General features: G+C 37.2%; 1 protein-coding gene and 1 long non-coding RNA gene across 21 annotated transcripts in view; both read right to left on the bottom strand.

Moving 5' to 3' along the window:
* Window positions 1-22397, bottom strand: part of gramd1bb (GRAM domain containing 1Bb) — a 183708-nt gene that overhangs the window by 84741 nt on the left and 76570 nt on the right. For all 20 annotated transcript variants that reach the window (XR_015515266.1, XR_015515265.1, XR_015515262.1 and 17 more), the window contains 2 exons: window positions 10485-10574; window positions 8779-8805 (listed from right to left, as the gene is read on the bottom strand). Coding sequence is in view for 8 of the 20 variants with exons in the window: in XM_087293511.1 (XP_087149637.1) it covers window positions 8779-8805; window positions 10485-10574 (117 nt within the window). In the remaining 12 variants the exon portion in view is untranslated. The remainder of the gene's footprint in view (window positions 1-8778; window positions 8806-10484; window positions 10575-22397) is intronic.
* LOC147832940 (uncharacterized) lies at window positions 1276-5554 on the bottom strand. The gene is made up of 4 exons (XR_015515434.1): window positions 4440-5554; window positions 3296-3833; window positions 1998-2824; window positions 1276-1771 (listed from the first exon to the last, which is right to left on the bottom strand). It is a non-coding gene; the product is annotated as an uncharacterized LOC147832940 (long non-coding RNA).

A 22397-nucleotide genomic window follows, 5' to 3' on the forward strand; every position in this document is an offset into this window, starting at 1 on the left:
GTATAACACACAATATGATATATCACAATATTTTGCCCCTAATAATGATAGACCACGCACGATACGATACAATACCACACGATACGATATCATCACAATATTTTGCCCCAATAGTGATTACTTCACACACAATATGATGCGATCACTTACAATATAATAGGATAACACACGATACAATATCATCACAATATTTTGCCCCCAATAATGATTTAACACACGATATGATACGATCAAATACAATATAATAGGATAACACTCGATACAATATTATCATGATATTTTGCCCCGATAATGATTACACACGATACGATCACTCACAATATGATATGATAATACACGATACGATATTAACACGATATTTTGCCCCTGATAATGTAAGATCCCACACGATGCAATACGATATCATACAATAACACACAATATTATCACTATATTTTGCCCCTGATGATAGATCACACACGAAACAATATGATAGGGTGACACATAACACAATGGTATAATAATACTCCTCCACCCCCCCCCCCCCCCCCCCAAAAAAAAGCTCAGATATGATATGATACAAGATAACACACGATTCAATATTATCATTATATTTGCGCCCGATAATGATAGCTCACACTTGATACGATATGATAACGCACGATACAATATAATCACAATATTTTGCCCCTAAAAATATTAGATCGCACACAATACGATACGATAGCACACAGTATGATATCATCAAGATATTTTGCCCTTGATAATGATAGCTCACACACGTTACGATAGGATAACACACGATATGATATTATCACAATATTTTGCCCCGATAAAGATAGCTCATACTCGATTCGATAGGATAACACACAACACAATATTATCATGATATTCTGCGCCCGATAATGATAGCTCACACACGATACGATAGGATAACACACAATATGATATAATCACAATATTTTGCCCCGATAAAGATAGCTCATACTCGATTCGATATTTAATAACACGCAACACGATATTATTATGATATTTTGCCCCCGATAATGATAGCTAACACTTGATACGATATGATAACGCACGATACGATATAATCACAATATTTTGCCCCCTAAAAATATTAGATCGCACACAATACGATACAATAACACACAGTATGATATCATCAAGATATTTTGCCCCTGATAATGATAGCTCACACACGATACGATAGGATATCACACGATATGATATTATAACAATATTTTGCCCCGATAAAGATAGCTCATACTTGATTCGATAGGATAACACACAACACGATATTATCATAATATTTTGCCCCCTGATAATAATAGCTCACCTACCATATGATACAATAGGATAACACACGATTCAATATTATTGCGATATTTTGCGCCCGATAATGATAGCTCACACACGATATGATATGATAACGCACAATATGATATAATCACAATATTTTGCCCTCCATTAATATTAGATCACACACAATACAGTACAATAACACACAGTATGATATCAAGATATTTTGCCCCTGATATTAATAGCTCACACACGATACGATAGGATAACACTCAACATGATCATCATATCATCATGATTTATAACATCATGATATTTTGCCCCCAATAATTATAGCTCACATACGATATGATACAATATGATAACACACGATACGATATTACCATGATATTTTGCCAACAATGATGATTACACACTATACCATACGATAACACACAATACAATATTATCACAATATTTTGTCCCCAATAATGATATGAGATGATGTTTGCTATAAACAGATTCATTCATTTTTTTGTCGGATTAGTCCCTTTATTAATCTGGGGTCGCCACAGCGGAATGAACCGCCAACTTATCCAGCAAGTTTTTACGCAGCGGATGCACTTCCAGCCGCAACCCATCTCTGGGAAACAGACACACACAACGGACAATATCCTTCGAACCAGCGACCCAGCAACCTTCTTGTTGTGAGGCGACAGCACTACCTACTGCACCACTGCCTCGCCCCGCTATAAACAGATGTTTCAATATAATGTTGACATTTACTTTCTTTGTGAATGTATGTTTTGAGTTTTGACTGCAAATGTCGCATCTATAAAGCTGGAATTGCTCACATATATCAATACTTGGTGCCATGGTATCACAGCCGGAATTATAATGAAAAATCACCGTATCGATATTTTGTCCAACCCCTAATCTGAATGTTTTTACTATTACATTAAAAGGCCTTTCATGTGCAAGTAAAAGTATAAAGTGTCTATCAGATGACAGAAATCACGCTGCAGATTGTGTACAATTGAATTACATTAAAGTTGATTATTCATTAAACAATCGTTAAAAGTCTTTAAAAGACAGGCTTTATTGGGTTTACAGAGGCAGAGGTAGATATCTCCTGAGCTCTGAGCTCTTCCGGGACATTACGGTGACTGTGAGTAATAGTCAGCGGTGAACAATCTTCACCACAGAGAGAAAGAGTCTGACTTCAGCTCTAACAAATGACCCAATTGAAGACCACAAAGACTTCCAAATCCCTCAAAGACAGGAACATAAATCTAGCAGAGAGAAGAGGGGGATACACACACACACACACACACACACACACACACACACACACACACACACAGCTACTGTATCTTTATGGAGACACTTATAGACATAAGCTGTATACAATAAATACAATAAATCCAACTATCTCATAGCAATTTTCATTCAATTTCCTTTGGCTTAGTCCCTTATTTATCAGGGGTTGCCACAGCAGAAAGAACCGCCAACTATTCCGGCATATGTTTTATGCAGCGGATTATCTTTTAGCTGCATCCCAGTACTGGGAAACACCCATACACTATGTCCAATTTAGTTAATCCAAATTCCCTAAAGTGCAGGGGTCACCAAACTTGTTCCTGGAGGGCCGGTGTCCTGCAGATTTTAGCTCCAACCCTAATCAAACACACCTGGACAAGCTAATCAAGGTCTCACTAGGTATACTTGAAACATCCAGGCAGGTGTGTTGAGGCAAGTTGGAGCTAAATCCTGCAGGGACACCGGCCCTCCAGGACCGAGATTGATGATCCCTGCTATAGTGCATGTCTTTGGACTGTGGGGGAAACCAGAGCACCAGAAGAAAACCCACACCAACTCGAGGAGAACATGCAAACTCACACAGATATGCCAACTGACCCAGCCGAGGCGACAGCAAGTTGGTCGACAGTCGTTCGACAGCAAGCTAATGGGCTAAGTATTTATGTTGTTGCGCCCTTTGGTCAATCTGTGCGAGAAGAGAACATGCAAATGGCACAAGTGAGAGAAATCAATAAGCGGAAACATTGGCCTCTGGTGGATTTGCGAAATCTAAAAACTGCAAGCACACGTAACTCCAAGTATGTATTTCCCAGTCTCCAGAAATGTAGATGGGGGTATGTATCCTCAATGAGCCTGGGATGGTGAATTCCCACTCGGTCTTGAACCAAACCCGAGTATTATTGTCCTCCTTAAACCGACAGCCCACACTTACACTCTCACACTTATTTCTCACACTCACATTTTATTTCTCTATTTCGGACCATTCTCTGTAAATGCTACAGATGGTTGTGTGTGAAAATCTCAGTAGATCAGCAGTTTCTGAAATACTCAGACCAGTATTTGCCACGTGCAAAGTCCCTTAAATCCCCTTTCTTCCCTATTCTGATGCTCGGTTTGAACTGCAGCAGATCGTCTTGATCATGTCTACATGCCTATATGCATTGATTTGCTGCCAAGCGATTGGCTGATAAGATATTTGCATTAACGAGCAGTTGTGCAGGTGTACCAACTAATGTGGCCAGTCAGTGTATAATCTACACCAGTGGTCCCCAACCTTTTTCTAACTGCGGACCGGTCAACGCTTGACAATTTTACTGCGGACCAGGCGTGTTGTAATAATAATAATAATAATAATAATAATAATAATAATAATAATAATAATAATAATAATAATAATAAACGTGTGTACTCATATGGAACTTTATCAGCAAATTGCTACAACATTACAATGCTATTATAACATTAGGAACTTTATTAACACATTGCTCCAACAATATAACATATTATAACATCAAAAACTGTCCGTAACGCTAAATCAATAGGAGCCCTGAGCTTGTTTCTTTGCAACAAGATGGTCCCATCTGGGGGTATTGGCATACAAAAGCCCCTTTCACACATACAGACCTTTCCCAAAAATTACCGGCAATTTTCTGGAAAGGTTGTATGTGTGAACAGGGCCTTTTTAAAAATACTGGTAAATTCGTTCTGGATATTTTCCGAAAAGAGAAGTTGTCACATTACCGGTAATTTGCACACACACATATCATGCAAGTCCAATATGCTTCTTTCACGTGCCGTCCCCACAAATCCAGTTTCCACAATTCTTTTGTGGTCCGGTACTTAATCGGTCCGGGGAACACTGCTCTACACAACATCCCATTCAACATATTGGTGCTTCAGAAGTGCCTTATTAGACATAGCTCACCCAAAAGTGAAGTTGATGAGTACAATCAACCAACAGAATATTTTTCAGAATAATTATTTACTTTTTTTGGGAAATTACGAGGTCATTTTTATTTTTGGGTGAACTATACCATTTGTTTATATACAGTGAACTTTTCCAATAGATCGACACTATTACTTGGTCAGAAATGACAAGGTCAGCGACATGTAAATAACAATGTGAGACATAAGAGAGCTGTCCTTTGCAAAGAGCCTAACGCTCAGTAAATTCTTCTATTGACACGAGACAATGAGGTAAATCCGCAGTTTTACACAGCGCTCTTTGCTGAGGGATGTATAGGCTTTTCTGAATCCACAGGCAGCCAATGGCAAGAAACAAAAGAGAAGGGCCGTGCCTCTGGCCACTGGTTAAAGCGATATGTGTGGCGGTGGTCAGACAACAATCTTGACCACTCAGAACAGAGCAACACATCTGCACACAAGATTTGTGCAAATCATTGTGCAGATAGGTAACGACAGCAAACCTAGAGTACACCGAGATGCCTTTTCAAGAGAACATTATATAAAAATAAAAGTCCACAATTAGATTATTATTATTTGTATAACGGCACAATTCTGAATGTCATGACTGATGTTGTTTTGTACAGCTTAAAGCATCACAGACCAGACATTATGAAGTGCTTTCATGATCATTTTGTAAGAAAATAAGCGTAAGCAAAGGTTTCTTTTATTTACAGTTTTCAAAGTCTGGAAAACAAGGGATTTTTAAATTTACCCACTTGGAAAAACATCCTTAAAATATGTGTCCTCCCTGCCTTAATAATACAATAAAATAACAAATGTAATTAAATTTCAAGTTTCTGTCTTGAACTTTCTTTCTTTCTTTCTTTCTTTCTTTCTTTCTTTCTTTCTTTCTTTCTTTCTTTCTTAAAAAACATACAAAAAATTGAATTAAATATGACGTTTCTGCCTTTATTTTTTTGCAGGTTTGAATTTATATCTAACAATTTTAATATTTTTTTATTTTATAACCATTTGAACAACTTTGACTTTGTATATTCGAAATTCTGACAAAAAACTGAATATGTACACTCAAGATATTTGCAAAATATAAAATTGCAATTCTGGCTGGATTATTTCTTTTATATTTTTACATTTAATTTTAATAATGTAAATAAATATGTAAATAAATAAATATACTCTATATTATAAATAAATATATTTATATATTAATATTAATATTAATATATATATTACAAATCAATAAAATACATAGTAGGCAAATAAATAAATACATTATAAATAAATTAATTAATTAATTTACTAATTAATTAATTAATGTACTAATTAATAAATAAATTAATTAAATAATTTAATGTATTATAAATTTATTTATTTATTTTATTTATTTATTTATAATATATAATATATTTACTTATTTGCCTATTTATTTATTTTATTGATTTGTAAAACATAATATGTTTATTTATTTATTTGTTTTATTTATAATATATATTATAATATATTTATTTATATATAACATATAGTCTATTCATTTATTTATATATTTATTTACATTATTAAAATTAAATAAAAAAAATATAAAAGAAATAATACAGACAGAATTGCAGATTTATATTTTGCAAATATCTTGAGTTAATTAATTAATAAATACATACATACATACATACATACATACATACATACATACATACATACATACATACATACATACATACATACATACATACATACATACATACATACATACATACATACATACATACATACATATATATATATATATATATATATATATATATATATATATATGTGATAAAATACGGGGACCTTTCCTTAGATGTATATGTTAATATGTTTTTTTTTTCTCCTTCCTCTTTACATGTCATACTATTTTGTTTCTTATTCCATTAGTCTGGCTGAATTTATTTATTTATTTATTTATTATTTTTTTATATATATTTTTTGATGCTGCTGTATAATTGCTGTATTGTTTTCTAGTGTTTTGGTGCATGTTCTAGTGGGTATCAGGTAATAACACTGAGATTATTTTGTTAACATATATACATGATGTATACATTTTTAAACATATATACATGATATACACTATTGAGTGTTATGTTTTCAAAAAAAACATCTATAAATAAAGTTAAAAAAATAAACAAACAAATAAACAAAAGAATAAAAACCAAAAAAATTAACCCATTTTTTGTAAAAAAGCATTAAAGGCGCACATTAAAGAGCTGCTGGAGCTAGTAAACGTCTCAAAAACCTCAGTTTTAAGTTTACTCTGAGTCTCAGGTATGCTCTTTAAGTCTTCAAACGTTTTGTGAGGTACATTTTGATGCATCTTTATATTTGACAAACACACAAGAAAGAGTCATGCAGCATCTCTCAACAGAAGCTGAGGCAGAAAAACTTTCAGAAGCATTTTCATACACAACCATATTTGTTACGCATGAAAAATATATCTGTCAAATATGTGCACCAAACAAACCATGAGCACAATATATTCAAACCCTTCTAATGAAAAGACAAACACATCTGCTGAGAGACTCAAGATCTGATCTGTGTCTGGCCTTCACTTACCTGTACAGCGCCCCCACAGCAGGTCAGGCTTTGGGCCTGTGATATTTCTTATTTAGAGATCAGACTCAAAATCGGAGAAAGTGTAACGGCTGAAGCCCCAGACAGGCGGCTCTGAGCACCGCAGCACAGCTCTCTGTTTGTTCGCAGGCTGTTTGTCCAATAAAAAAGCCAAACAATGACATTCCGTAGCTTGCAACTGTATTCAGGGCTCAACTTCACAAAAGTACAGCGGAGCTCTGAGAAATCTCACCTCCAACAAAACAGCCGGCACACTGATATGCAGATCAAGATCACTACATCTAACACACACACACACACACACACACACACACGCACACACGCACACGCACGCACACACACACACACACACACACACACACACACACACACACACGTGTCCACACATGCCTACGTGTGCACACATAAGCACACACATACGCGCACACGCATTCACACACACAAACACGCATACAAACAATGTACACAATAATGCAATATTAAAATAATACACACATTCACGTGCGTGCCCGCACACACACACACACAACCACACACACACACAAACACAAACGTGCACACATGACCACACATGCGCTAGCACACACACATGCCCACACACACATACGCGCCCATACAAACTCACACACTGGAATACACACATATGCACACACACTAGCGCACATATACGCGCACACGCACGCACACATGAACACTTACACAAATAATATGCAATAATACAATAATGAAACAATACACATATGCGCACACACACACACACACAAACACATATATGAGCACGCACTCTCATGTGCACAAATGCACACACACACACACAAACGTGCACACACGACCACACATGCGCACACACATGCCCACATGCATGCACAGACATACGCGCACATACAAATAAACTCACACACTCAAATAAACACATGCGCACACACACTAGCGCACCTATACGCGCACACGCACACATAAACACAAACACAAACACAAACACAAATAATATGCAATAAAACAATAATAAAACAATACACATATGCACACACACACACACGTATGCATACAATAAGCACGCACTCACACGTGCACAAATGCACACACACACACACACACACACACACACACACACAAACGTGCACACACGACCACACATGAGCACAGACATGCCCACATGCACACACTCCAACACATGCGCACTCACAATAGCGCACCTATACACGCACACGCACGCACACAAATAATTTGCAATAAAACAATAATAAAACAATACGCATATGCGCACACACACATGTGCACACACACGTGCACACACACAGACACACGTACACACACACATACATGAGCACGCAGTCAAACGTGCACAAATGCGCACACACACACACACACACACACAAACGTGCACACACGGCCACACATGCGCACACACATGCCCACATGCATGCACACACATACAAACAGACTCAAACACTCAAATAAACACATGCGCACACACACTAGCACACCTATACTCGCACACGCACGCACACAAATAATTTGCAATAATACAATAATAAAACAATACGCATATGCGCACACACATGTGCACACACTCACATACTGTACACACACACAAACAGCACACACACACACACACACACACACACACACAGCACACACACATACACATGTGGTCTTGTCTTTTACCTGCACTTGTCTGGCCCGCTGTCAGCCCTGAGGAAACATCAACAGAGAGTGAGATGGTCAGTTCAAGAGGCATGTTTACACTCTTCACAGCTTTTGACAATTCTTTGCACCAAACTGTAGAGCACTTGTTACCAGTGCGCTGCAATCATGTGGATGAACATTAGAACAGGATGGTTCATGAAAAAATAAAAATAAAAGAACGTCCTCTCGTCACGGTCCGGTATGCACATTTAGTGTTTGGTTCACATATTTCTATTTATTTTTTGTTTGGTCACACTTTATTTTGATGGTACGTTTGTTCAACTTAAGTTACACTAAATCTACATGCCAACTAAAAAGGCAAACACCTGTCTATATAAGGTCCCAGGGTTGACAGTGCATGTCAAAGCACAAACCAAGCATGAAGACAAAGCCACTATCTGTAGACCTTAGAGACAGGATTGTCTTGCGGCACATGGCAGGGGAAGGTTACAGAAACATTTCTGGTACTCTGACAGTTCCAATGAGCACAGTAACCTCCATCATCCGTAAGTGGAAGATGTGTGGAACCAGCAGGCCATTCAAGCTGAGTGATTGGAGGAGAAGGGACTTAGTCGGAGAGGTGATCAATAACCTGATGGTCACTCTGTCTGAGCTCCAGCGTTCTTCTGTGTGGAGAGGAGAACCTTACAGAAGCACAACCATCTGTGCAGCAATCCACCAATCAGGCCTGTATGGTAGAGAGGTCAAACAGAAGCCGCTCACGGCCTGGAATTTGCCAAAAGGCACCTGTTGGACAAAATTCTCTGGTCTGAGACTAAGATTGAACTCTTTGGAGTGAATGCCAGGCGTTACGTTTGGAGAAAACCAGGCAGCGCTCATCACCAGGCTAATAGCATCCCTACAGTGAAGCATGGTGGTGGCAGCATCATGCTGTGGGGATGTTTTTCAGCAGCAGGAACTGGAAGACTAGTCAGGATAGAGGGAAAGATGAATGCAGCAATGCACAGAGACATCCTCAATGAAAACCTGCTTCAGAGTGCTCCTGACCTCAGACTGGGGCGACGGTTCATCTTCCAGCAGGACAATGACTCAAAGCACACCACCAAAATATCAATGGAGTGGCTTCACAACAACAACTCAGTGAATGTCCTTGAGTGGCCCAGCCAGAGCCTAGACCTAAATCATATTGAGCATCAATATGTATTGAGCAAAGGCTGTGAATACTGATGCACATGTGATTTTACAGCTTTTTATTTTTAATAAATTTGAAACAATTTAAAAAACTCTTTGTTCACATTGTCATTATGGGGTATCATGTGTAGAATTTTGAGGAAATAAATTAATTGAATCCATTTTGGTATAAGGCTGTAACATAGAAAACTCTGAAAAAAGTGAAGTGCTTTCAATACTTTCCAGATGCACTGTATGTAGACTGTTAGGTTGGGGTTAGGGTTAGTGTAAGTTGACATATACTTGCAAAGTTTCTTATAGTCAGTTAAATATCTGTTAAAGGAGCAGTATCAACAGATGTTAAGCAGACAGTCTACTAATACTCAAATAGACCATCAAAATAAAGCGTGACCTTTTTTTTGTTTTGCTTTTCAAAAAAGTGACTGCTATTGTCATATATAATAGTTTAAAATTCCAAAATTCCCTTACATTTCCAGGTTTTCTATGAACCCTGAAGGTATTTTTGACCGTGTACAGAGTTCACACAGACTCACCTGTCCTCTCGGATGAAGGGAGTCAGGAAGCGGCTGGAATCGTCATCATGGCTGCTCTGCTGGCTGCTCTGCTGGCTACTCTGCTGACTGCTGGAAAACAAATACATCCATACCTGTCAATCAAGCTGCAATGGCATTGCATCTAACTACTGTACACTAGTCTTCAAATGCTTGATGTTGGTAGGAATTTTAAGATGAGTTTGACAGTTTTTTTATGCTTACTAAGTTGAATTATGCATTATGACAAAGTAAATACAAGACAAATTAGTACAATTTTGAAATATTACTGCAATTCGCAATAAGTGCTTCGCATATTAATGTTAAATGCAATGTATTTCTGTATAGTCAAAGGGGAATTTTCAGCATCATCACATTATGAGAAATCTTTGTAATATGCTTTAATTTGCTGCTAAAGAAACATCTTTTATTGCTATCACTGATGGAATCTGGTCATAGGAGAAAAAAAAATACTATAGTAATTTATAGTAAATAGTGTTTTTGGAACCACTTTTAAAGTGTATTATACCATAATATTTTAAAGCAGTTTGTTATTGTAAGCTGTAGCATACTGTAGTCTTAAAAATTTGTGGGTGGCACGGTGGCTCAGTGGTTAGCACAGTCGCCTCACAGCAAGAAGGTCGCTGGTTCGAGTCCCGGCTGGGTCAGTTGGCATTTCTGTGTGGAGTTTGCATGTTCTCCCCCAGTGTTGGTGTGGGTTTCCTCTGGGTGCTCTGGAGGTTCAAAGACATGTGCTATAGGTGAATTGAATAAACTATAACAAAACTATTCAAAATATATAAACTATACAAAAATTGGCTGTAGTGTTTGTCTGTGAATGAGTGTGTATGGGTGTTTCCTAGTACTGGGTTGCAGCTGGAAGGGCATCCGCTGTGTAAAACATAAGCTGGATAAGTTGGCGGTTCATTTCACTGTGGCGACCCCTGATGAATAAAGGGACTAAACCGAAGGAAAATTAATGAATGACTTAAATATGTACTATAGTAAACTGTGGAGTATTGTAGTATAATACATCCTGTATTTTTAGCAAACTAAAGTACAGTATATATGATTCAAAAACACTACAGTATGTACTATCAATTGCATTAGTGTTGTTTTATTGTTTCTGTGACATAAAGAACAGCATTTATTTGAAGCTGATTTTTTGTGAAACATTAATCTTTCACTTTTGATCAATTTAATGCATCCTTGCTAAATAAAGTGTTCATCTATTCTCTCTTGTCCCCATGATGTCATGAAAAACATGCCCCTATTTCGCCACAAGAGGGTGCTGTGACACTCAGAGACACACAAGAGTTCAGAAGTCACAGGAATAAATTTAAATCTAAAATAAATAGGTATAAAACAACTCAAATAACATCATGGAGACTTTAAGAAGTGCAGTGTTTTTTTTTTTAACTAATTATTTTATAAATATATTTAAATATATGTTATATTTCTTTACAGCTTACAGTGACATTTAAAGGCTTAACTAGGTTAATTAGGTTAACTAGGCAGGTTAGGGTAATTAGGCAATTTATTGTACAATGATGGTTTGTTCAGTAAACTATAGAAAACAAACATAGCTTAAAGGGGCTGATAATATTGACCTTAAATTGGTATTTAAAAATTTAAAAGCTGCTTTTATTCTAGCCGAAATAAAACAAATAAGACTTTCTCCAGAAGAAAAAAACATTATCAGACATACCGTGAAAATTTCCTTGTTCTGTTAAACATCATTTGGGAAATATTTAAAAAAGAAAAAACAAAATTCAAAGGGGGGTAAATAAACCTGACTTCAACTGTGTGTGCATATATATATATATATATATATATATATATATATATATATATATATATATATATATATATATATATACACACATATACATACACACATTTTTTTTTACTGCTTCTTAAAACTTTTTATTTAAAATGAGCTGAATCAACACAATTCTTAAGGTTTTCTTGTGACAACTTGACTGTTTTATATTCAATCCACTAAAATTGGTAAAAACATTTAAGTTAACCTACGAAATTTGTGTTGGGTTGACATGAAGGAATGTTGTGCGAACACAGCATTTTTTTTTTTACAGTTTACGTGTTTCTTTATTTAACCAGGTAAAAAAAAACATAAAAAAAACATTGAGATCTAGATTTTATTTACAAGGGTGTTCAATTATTAAATGTATTATCTGTTTTTTTTTCTTATTTTGTCAAATATTTCATATTTTCTTATTTACTTTCTTATTTTTTATTTAGTATATATTCATTTGATGATGTTAATATATTACAAATCTTATACATACAGTTCAAGTCAGATTTATTAGCCCCTTTTGAATTGTTTTCTTTTTAAAATATTTCCCAAATGAAGTTTAACAGAGCAAGGAAGTTTTCATAGTATGTCTGATATTTTTTTATTTGTTTTATTTCAGCTAGAATAAAAGAAGTTCTTTAATTTTTGACGCACCATTTTAGGGTAAAAATTATTAGCCCCGTTAAGGTACATATTTTCCGATAGTCTAAAAAACAAACCATCATCATACAATGACTTGCCTAATTACCCTAACCTGCCTAGTTCACCTAATTAACCTAGTTAAGTCTTTAAATGTCACTTTAAGCTGTATAGAAGTGTCCTAAAAATATCCAGTCAAATATTATTTACTGTCATCATGGCAAAGATAAAATAAATCAGTTATTAGAAATGAGTTATTAAAACTATTATGATTAGAAATGAGTTTAAAAAAAAAACCTTCTCTCTGTTAAACAGAAATTGGGGAAAAATTATCCAGGGACTAATAATTCAGGGGGTTTAATAATTCTGACTTCAACTGTATTTAAAATGCTTTGACAATACTGTATTAAATGTTATGCCAATAAAGCACAATACAATTACTTCAACTACAAGGTTGACCTGGCCAAGAGGTCTGCAGCACATGACATGGAAAAAAACAAACAAACAATTAAAAGAATTCAACACTGCTTAAATGTTGTATCGTTGATCTTTGCACTTCATAATTTCCTCTATTTTATACTGTCTGCTTACAGTTTTTAAATTGTATATATTTGTTGTACAGTAACTATGAGTTTTATGAAAGGTGCTTTAAATCAAATGTATTATTATTATTTATTCTCCTTCGGCTTACTCCCTTATTTAACAGGGGTCGCCACAGCGGAATGAACCGAAAACTATTCCAGCATATGTTTTAAGCAGCGGATGCTCAATTTAGTTTATCCAATTTACCTATACCGCATGTGTTTGAACTGTGGGGGAAACCCACGCCAAGATGCAAACTCCACACAGAAACGCCAACTGACCCAGCCGGGACTCGAACCGGCGACCTTCTTGCTGTAATGCGACAGTGCTAACAAATGATCCACCGTGCCGCCCTTCAATAAAATGTATTATTAGATTATCTTGATATGATTTTCTATTCTAGGTCAGCATGCAGGATCTCCTCAAGCCAGCAGCTCCAGCGATTGATTGCTGACATGTGCAGGTATTTGCCTGTGGTGTCTACGGTTCTGCACACCCACAGGAAAGATCCGATCTGCAATTCAAACTACACCCAGGCAAATTTGTCGTTTATGGTCAGCGTTTGACCCGTGTGGGCTAATCTTGTTTGTTTGCAGTGAGTGTGAGTTTATGAGCCCGGGGGTCTGGGCTTTTCTCAGCACGGGCTCTTCCAGATAAACTGTCCTGCTCCGTGGAGTGGATTGAGGCTCCTGAATCATTCATGACACTCGGCTGTCTGACGCTTTGTGTGTTTTAACTGCTGCTGAAACCAAACTCCACTGCTCTCAGGCCAAAGACACACACTGACTTCAGACTAGTTCATTCAGCTGGAGGAACACATTCAGTTTGTTTGAAAGGTTAAGTATTATACAGGCGCATCATTCTCATTAGACAATAGTCCCTTGCACACATACAGACCTTTCCGGAAAATTGCCGGCAAAGGTTGTATGTGTGAACAGGTCCTTTTTGAAAATACCAGTAAATTCGTTCTGGCTATTTTCCGGAAAGAGAAGTCGTAAAATTACCGGCAATTTGCCGGAATGCTGCGCTGTGTGAATGCAGAAGGAAGATTGCCGTATTAAGCGCGTGCACGTCTAGAACGTGCTGACATGAGACGTCTGCTTTAGCCAATCACAACAGTCAGACGCATGAAACAGCCTGTGAGCGCCTGCACACGCACATATTATGAACATCTCGACATGCGAAAGTGATCCTGCGAAAGTTGTTCACAATATTGATCATCCACAGAGTCTGTAATTTAGTCAAATGTTTACAAATACAAGCGCAGCCGTTTAAAGCTCATTTGTGGTGAATGATGTCAGAATTTACCGGTATTTTGGAATGGATGTGTGAATGCTCTTTTCCGGAAAATTTCCGTAACGTCCTCGCCTGTGTGAACAGCGCTTTTTTCAATATACCGGTAAAGTCGTTCCGGAAATTTTCCAGATATTTACCGGTATCACTGTGTGAAAGGGGCTAATGTTTACAGGAGGGCTTCTCTCTCAGGGCTTCTCCTTATCAACGTCCATTTCATTTTTTCAAGAGCACTAATTGTAAGAGATTAAAAATGTGGATTTACTACTTTAACAAATGTAATCATATTCATTGTTTAATGTCTTTTTGGCGATGGTCCGAAATGAAAAATGGTTTGGTGTGATTGTCAAATAGGAAAGATTTCCCTTCATTATTATATAAATATGCAAGCCCTGCTGAAAAATCCAGCTTAAACCAGCCTAGGCTGGTTGGCTGGTTTTAGCTGGTTGACCAGCCTGGTTTTAGAGGGGTTTTGGCCATTTCCAGGCTGGTTTCCAGCCATTTCCAGCCTGGTCTTAGCTGATCAGGCTGGAAAATTACCAGCCAAATCCAGCTAAAACCAGCTTGACCAGCCTGGTTTAAGCTGGATAAAGCTGGTTTTGGCTGGACTCCCAGCTTGGCTAGGCTGGTCAAGCTGGTTTTAGCTGGTCATCTCCCAGCCTGACCAGCTAAGACCAGGCTGGAAATGGCTGGAAACCAGCCTGGAAGTGGCCAAAACCCCTCTAAAACCAGCCTGGTCGACCAGCTAAAACCAGCCAACCTGCCTAGGCTGGTTTAAGCTGGATTTTTCAGCAGGGAGCTGATGCTTAGTGATGTTTAATTTGCATCTTGAGGCTAGGTTTATTTAATTACTTTAAATTAATTCAGGAACACTTCAGTTTGTCACAACTCATGGTATTAACATACCATTAACTTACCTTACTTAATTACTAATTAGCTATTTATTAATAGTAAGGTAGACGCTGGGTTTAGATTTTGAGTAGGATTATGAATGCATAATGTAAAGTGAAGTGGACGCTGACAACAGAAGTGCGGATACAAACGTCTGTTTATTAAACAGGTCACACAGACAACAGTTAACACAGGGCCAAACGGGTATATTTAGATAATCCAGACTCGTAAACAAATAACGGACGAGTGGTCAGAAGGCAGGCAGCAGACATGAATAAACAGTGAAACAAACAAAGCGAGAGTCAAAATCGGCAAGGCAAGGCAAGGCAAACCCGTAATGTTCACAATACAGTATAACTAGACTCAGCACTGATGTGTGCGTGTGTGCTGTATTTAAAGTCCTAATCAGTCTTTGTCAATCCTCCGGCTGTGTGTTTACAATCAGTCAGGATCAGGAACTGGTGTGAGTGCATGTGGTGCATGACTGGACTGAACTTGTAGTACATATACCAGCGGTATACATACATATATAGATACATATACAACAGTTCTGTCTGGTTCTCAAATCTGATTGGCTGGTAGCCGTGATATATTTAAGTAATATCAGCACCCGTATGCCTCTTTACCCTTTGTGTATTACTCCGCCCACATACAACTAGCAAAAAGCAGACACTACAGATCTACAGTTTACAAGATGCTTGCTCAGCTGTTTAACTGTCAGCTTATGATTTGAATCCAAGGTGGAAGAAAGTAGTTCCTCATACAAAAGGTTTTTGAGACTCTCCATGTTTGATTTTGTTTTTATATACACAATTATGCTGTCAAACTGTTGTATAAACTCAGCCTGTGGCCTCGTGCCAACGTACGCCTCCCACCAGTGCCGATGTACAGTCATATCGCACTGCTACTCGTGTGATATTGCTCATATATATATATATATATATATATATATATATATATATATATATATATATATATATATATATATATATATATATCTTTTTCAAATATTTCCCAAATGATGTTTAACAGAGCAAGGGAATTTTCAGTATGTCTGATAATATTTTTTCTTCTAGAAAAAGTCTTATTCGTTTAATTTAATTTATTATTTAAAAAAAAAAACATTTTAAGGTAAACATTTTTAGCCCCTTTAAGCAATATATTTTTTCATAAGTCTACAAAACAAACCATCATAATATAATAACTTGCCTAATTACCCTAACCTGCCTAGTTAACTTAAATAACCAAGTTAAGTATTTAAATGTCACTTTAAGCTGTATAAAAATGTATTATATGTATATATTATTTTTTATATATTTAATATATTTATTTAAAATTTTTCATATTTTACATTTTAAAATAAATTTAGCACTACCAATAATACATTTTGCTAAAATTATTGTTTTTCGTATTTCTGATGGAAGAAATGCAACCTAGGTGATCAGCAGACACACAAAATATTACCAACCAGACACATCTGATCAGTTCAGTGCTTTCCCACAGACTTTAACCTTGCATTACGAGAACAGTTTTACACCTTCTCTCCTCCTGCTATGAAAAAACCCCTCTTATATCTGAAATATTAACAACATCGACAGAATCTCTCAGCTGGAAAGTGCACATTTATAAGTTCCCCATGTCTTAAAATAGCAACAGAAGCTCTTATCAGAGGAAAGCAGGCTGTGGAAAGGACTGGATGCGTCTCAGCAGCACAAGAAAACCCTAGCAGACCTTACTGAGCCCAGATATTACACAACAGCACACAAAAAAAAGGATCAGGAAAGACATGAACATATGAGAAGGAATACAATTGCTACTGCGCAGACACTAGCTGTAGACTAATTCCCTATCTATAAGTGCAACTAATAAATATGTCACAAATTCACAATTCAAAAGGTGTCATTAAGCATGCCAAGTTTCAATTTCCAAATCCTTAAATTCAGGTTTGGCTCCCACCTTTTTGCTGGATGGATAATGAACGCGGTCTTAATCTCGAACATCACAGCTCCTTTAAGAGTTTCTTAAAGTGCTGCTGACAGAAAGAAAGTGCCAGTAAACACACCAGACCGTTTAACTATTAATCTGCTTTCTATGTTTAACATTAAGCTACATAACGGATCCACTGACTGCATACTCTGTTTTGAGAAGTGATAGGGTAAATCTCAACATACTGTAGGAGGATTTTGATGAAGACAGGTGGACTGCTGGGAATTATTTAATGAGCTCCAGTGGTTTCAGTGTGGCTGCAATAAAATCTGTTATAATTATGTTATTTTTTACTGAAGAATACCCTTCGTGTAGTTCATAGCTGATTGTGAATGTAAAGAAATCTGCAAAGTTCACAAAATAATGTAATTTTGCTGCTTGTTCAAACTACTTATTTAAAATCAGTTGTAACAACACAATCCTTAAGGTTCTTTTCTGGGACAACTTAATTGTTTTATGTTACTTAAATGATTAAGTTAAATTAATTCATTTGTGTTGGGACAACATGAAGGAATCGTGTGGAACCCAACATTTTTTTCAGTGTTTCAGAGACCAAAGTCATGTCCACACTAATACGTTTTTGTTTAAAAAAAACAAAAAAACATTTTCTCTCCGTTTTGGCCAACCCAAGCTCATTATGAATACGTACTGCTATATACATTTCTGGAGAGTGCAAAATACGTCCCACAAGGTACTTTTTTGGCAGTTTTTGCAAACCCACCAGAGGCCGCTGTCCATTGACTGACTGACTGACTGACAGATCAACTGACCCACCCTTCTCCTTTCCTAAACCCAACCAATAGTGTTTTCAAAAGCACCGATTTAGCCGCCCACCCACTTCCCTAAACCCAGTGTTTTCAAAAGCAATCCAGAAAAAAAAGTCCTCACCTAATTTTTGCTAGGTTGCAGATCTTACCGCATTGTCACACTGTTATTTACTTGTTTATTTAATTTTTTGCCATTTATTTTTTTTGTTTTACCTGCTTTCTGGAACCATTTTTCGTCAGACTTGAACCCCGTCATCACGGTCAACTCCTCTTTGGGTCTCAAGTCAACTGACAGACATGGTGAGCTACTGGGCAAACTGGTAACAGCTAAAGCAGCCAGCTGGTAAGCGCGAAAACAAACAAAAGCTGTCGGTGCCATACCAGCCCATTGTGTTAGTTTTAAAGACGAAATGCAGCCATACATGCTCTCCAGAAATGTATAAAGGAGTACGCTTTCACAACATGCCTGTATTGGTTTTGGCCTTCAGTCCACATTAGGATGCCGTTTTTGCAAACGAAAATGTCTTTTTTTTTTTTTTTAAATGTCCAAATTGGATAAATCAAAAACAAAAGTGGAGTTTGAGTTGCAGTGTGCACTGTGAAAATGGAGGCTTTTGAAAATGATGATTTATTTTAGTTATGTGACACAGTCATATGACCAATTCAGCAAAACAAAAACAAAAGCCAAAAAATAAAACAAGCAAGTAAATAACAGGGTGAGGATATGGTAAAATCTGAAAATGGGGTAAAAATCAGGCAGCTGTGAGGGTTTTTTTTTTTCTGGATTGCTTGTGAAAGCACTGTCGTTTGGGTTTAGGGAAAGAAGTGATCGGGTCAATCGGTGCTTTTAAAAACACTATCGGTTGGGTTTAGGGAAGGAGGTGGTGGTGGTGGAGGGGTGAGGGTTATCGGTTGGTCAGTCAGTCAGTTGACAGCAGCCTCTGGTGGATTTACGTGACAAGAGAAGGGGCGGAAATTTGAGATCCGAAAAAACGCACACATCGGCCTCTGATGTATTCGCGGAAAAAAAAAACTGAAGAAAAAAAAGGCTCCTGGGATGTATTTGGCGCTCTCCATAATGTATATAGGGGTACATAATCAGAATCAGCCAGGGTTGTCCACATTGCCTCTCTTCAAAGGACACTTAAATTTTTATTTTTGGGTGAACTATCCCTTTAAACAATGACCAAAAAGAATTATGAGTAATACCATATCTGCTAAAACCAACAACAACACGCCATATGGACAGAGGAACAAGTGACAAACAGGACAGACCTGCTATTTGGACTGTTATGCATGCAAAAAATATTGCTGGAGGAGTGTGTTTTTCTCAGCTCATTTCAGGAGGAATGTGCCTGTGTGCTTTGCTTTACAGTAATTCAATGCAATGGATTTACAGTAATTTAGCGAAGTGCGATAAAATGCAATACCTTTGTGATTTGTCAGACGCTTGGACTGCAGTGCATTTAAAGGAAATGATTTAACACTTCAAGCATTTCCCGGGACCGGCATTGTTCTACAGGAACACTCAGTTCAAAAGAATAAACTCAGCCCATCAAATCTACCTCAAAAACCTGCTATGATTAATAACAAGAGATTAAAAATGAGCATGTGTTACATAACCGCACAGCCGTGCATCTGCCATTCAGTTCCTTTCAGATCAGGTCTCTCTCATCTCTTAAAATGGAACAAAATATTGATGATATTAACATAATCAAAGTGATATTGCGTTTGTGATGATCATACATTATTTTGTGTGCTGTAATATCCTGATTCTGAGAAGTCACTGCTTTAAAACTTAAGACTGGACAGTCAAATCGTCTAACAGATGTATTAATCAAATCTTAAGCTTTTATATTAACTAATATTAGATTTAACATCAGAAACCTGAAGTAATGCAGCATTTCTGAGAGTGTCATACTGCTTCAAAATTATAATCATAGATTAAAAGGCATGTTGCAATATAACAGACGGCACTATTAATTAACCAGTATATGTATGTAGACACTCTCTGTGGCCGCACATCAGTTCAATTCTATATTTAACACAGCAAGTTACACCGTACCTGCACTGTACACGACACATCAAAACAAAATTGCTCCCATTATAATCAACACAGCTGTCTGCACTGAAATCAGCCATCTGCCACACACCTCAGCGTCCAGAACTACCTTCTCTACACCACACTTTCCCTCGCTTTCTTCCACATTTTCACCCTAATGAAAACCTGGTTTGAAACCTTATGATATTTAAAGTGGTGTTTCCTTCTCACAGGCAACATAGATGCTGTGATTCAATTTATTTTCCTCTCATTGTTTTAAATGATCCACAAAATTCAATTTCACCCACTGAATTGCATTACAGCCTTCGATACAGAACCATTTATTTATTCTGTTAAGCAGTTCTATTTTGTTCAAAGCAACCTGTAGACAACCCAGGATCTACTACAGTAAGTGCATTGCTAATACACACACTCTGTCTAGAACTGATCCTATATTTGCCTATATTTATCCTGTAGCTCTGAAAACAACCTGATGCAAAATGATGCCAATCAACAGTGGCATGATATCAGTTTAATATCAGTTTAAGTTGTTTCTCAACTTCTTACTGCGAATTATAATCAAGGTGAAAAGCAAATCAGAGACTAATTTAATTCTGTTGTGTCTCTTATACGCATATGTATCTTATGTAGGTAAATGTCTCATATTTGACTCACATGTTGCTTTTTTGCAACCTAGGCTAATTGAAAATATGTACACAGGACTACATTTTTGGGAACCAACAAATATGTACCCTGGAATAAGATGTCTTGCAGGTTTTGGTTTTTCCATTGTGCTAAGGAATGGATCCGCAACCCATTTGTCATCAGATCAGGTGAACCAAGCATGTCTGTGCAAGAAGATAAACTCCTTGAGATCGCAAATGACTGTGGCCGTTCACATCTTGCATCTTTTTTGTGCACAAGAAACAAGTCACGTGACGAGAACTAACCAATCAGCTTCATAGTTTGTATGGAATATACACATTTCAGTAGACTCAGTAGTCCTGGGGCTCCTTCCCGTTTACAAGGCGAGAGGGGAGTGTGAGCTCAGGTAGATCTTGGGAACTCCCCTGTTGTAGTAGCTAATGAACAGATAGTGATTGCTCTTAAGAGATAACTACTGACTAGGAGCATGTCTATGGTGCCGATTTGGATAGTTAAAAAACTTAAGTTGCATGTGTTTGGATGGTTGGAGGAAACCGGAGAACCTGGGGAAACCCACTTGAGCACAGGGAGAACGTGTAAACGTCACACAGAAACGTCGGCTAGCTTAGTAAGGACTAGAACCACTGATGTTCTTGCTGTGAGGCAATAGTGCTAACCACTGGGCCACCGTGCCACCCATCTAGGAAAGGAGTAGGGGGGCAGGAGGGATTCTTCAAAAGGAAGATGGAACTTAGGGTATTTATAGTGGCTTAGGAATCGTCTGATTGGTGAATCATAAATTAAATAATGAAGGACCAGCCGCAAGCAATCATAAGCACATGATCCTCTCGAAATTTGTTTAAAAATAAACTTCACTTAAAAACTTGTATCAGAGTTTGTCAGCTTGTCATCCTCTGAGAAAAAGGTTGATGGTCGCCTAGGATGTATAGACCCACTTCCCCCCACTCCCTGGGCTACGGTAAAATTGCCAAGCACTGACCAGTCCACGGTAATAAAAATGTTGGGGATCATTGCACTAGAGGGCACAGTTTTGACAATTTTCAAACATGTTAATGGGGCACAAATCATGTGCCATTTCTCGTAAATCCACCAGAGGGTGCTATGTGTACATTTCTGTAAACATTAACATCCTTCTTGTGCACATCCATGAAAGAAGACAATTGGAATTTTTGGGGATTCGTTTTACCTTCTTTCTGGAACCATCCTTCGTCAGACTCAAACCTCAGTCCACTCCA

The sequence above is a fragment of the Danio rerio genome, chromosome 18 (assembly GCF_052040795.2).
Source record: "Danio rerio strain M-AB ecotype USA chromosome 18, GRCz13ab, whole genome shotgun sequence".
In the NCBI taxonomy this organism is placed as follows: domain Eukaryota; kingdom Metazoa; phylum Chordata; class Actinopteri; order Cypriniformes; family Danionidae; genus Danio; species Danio rerio.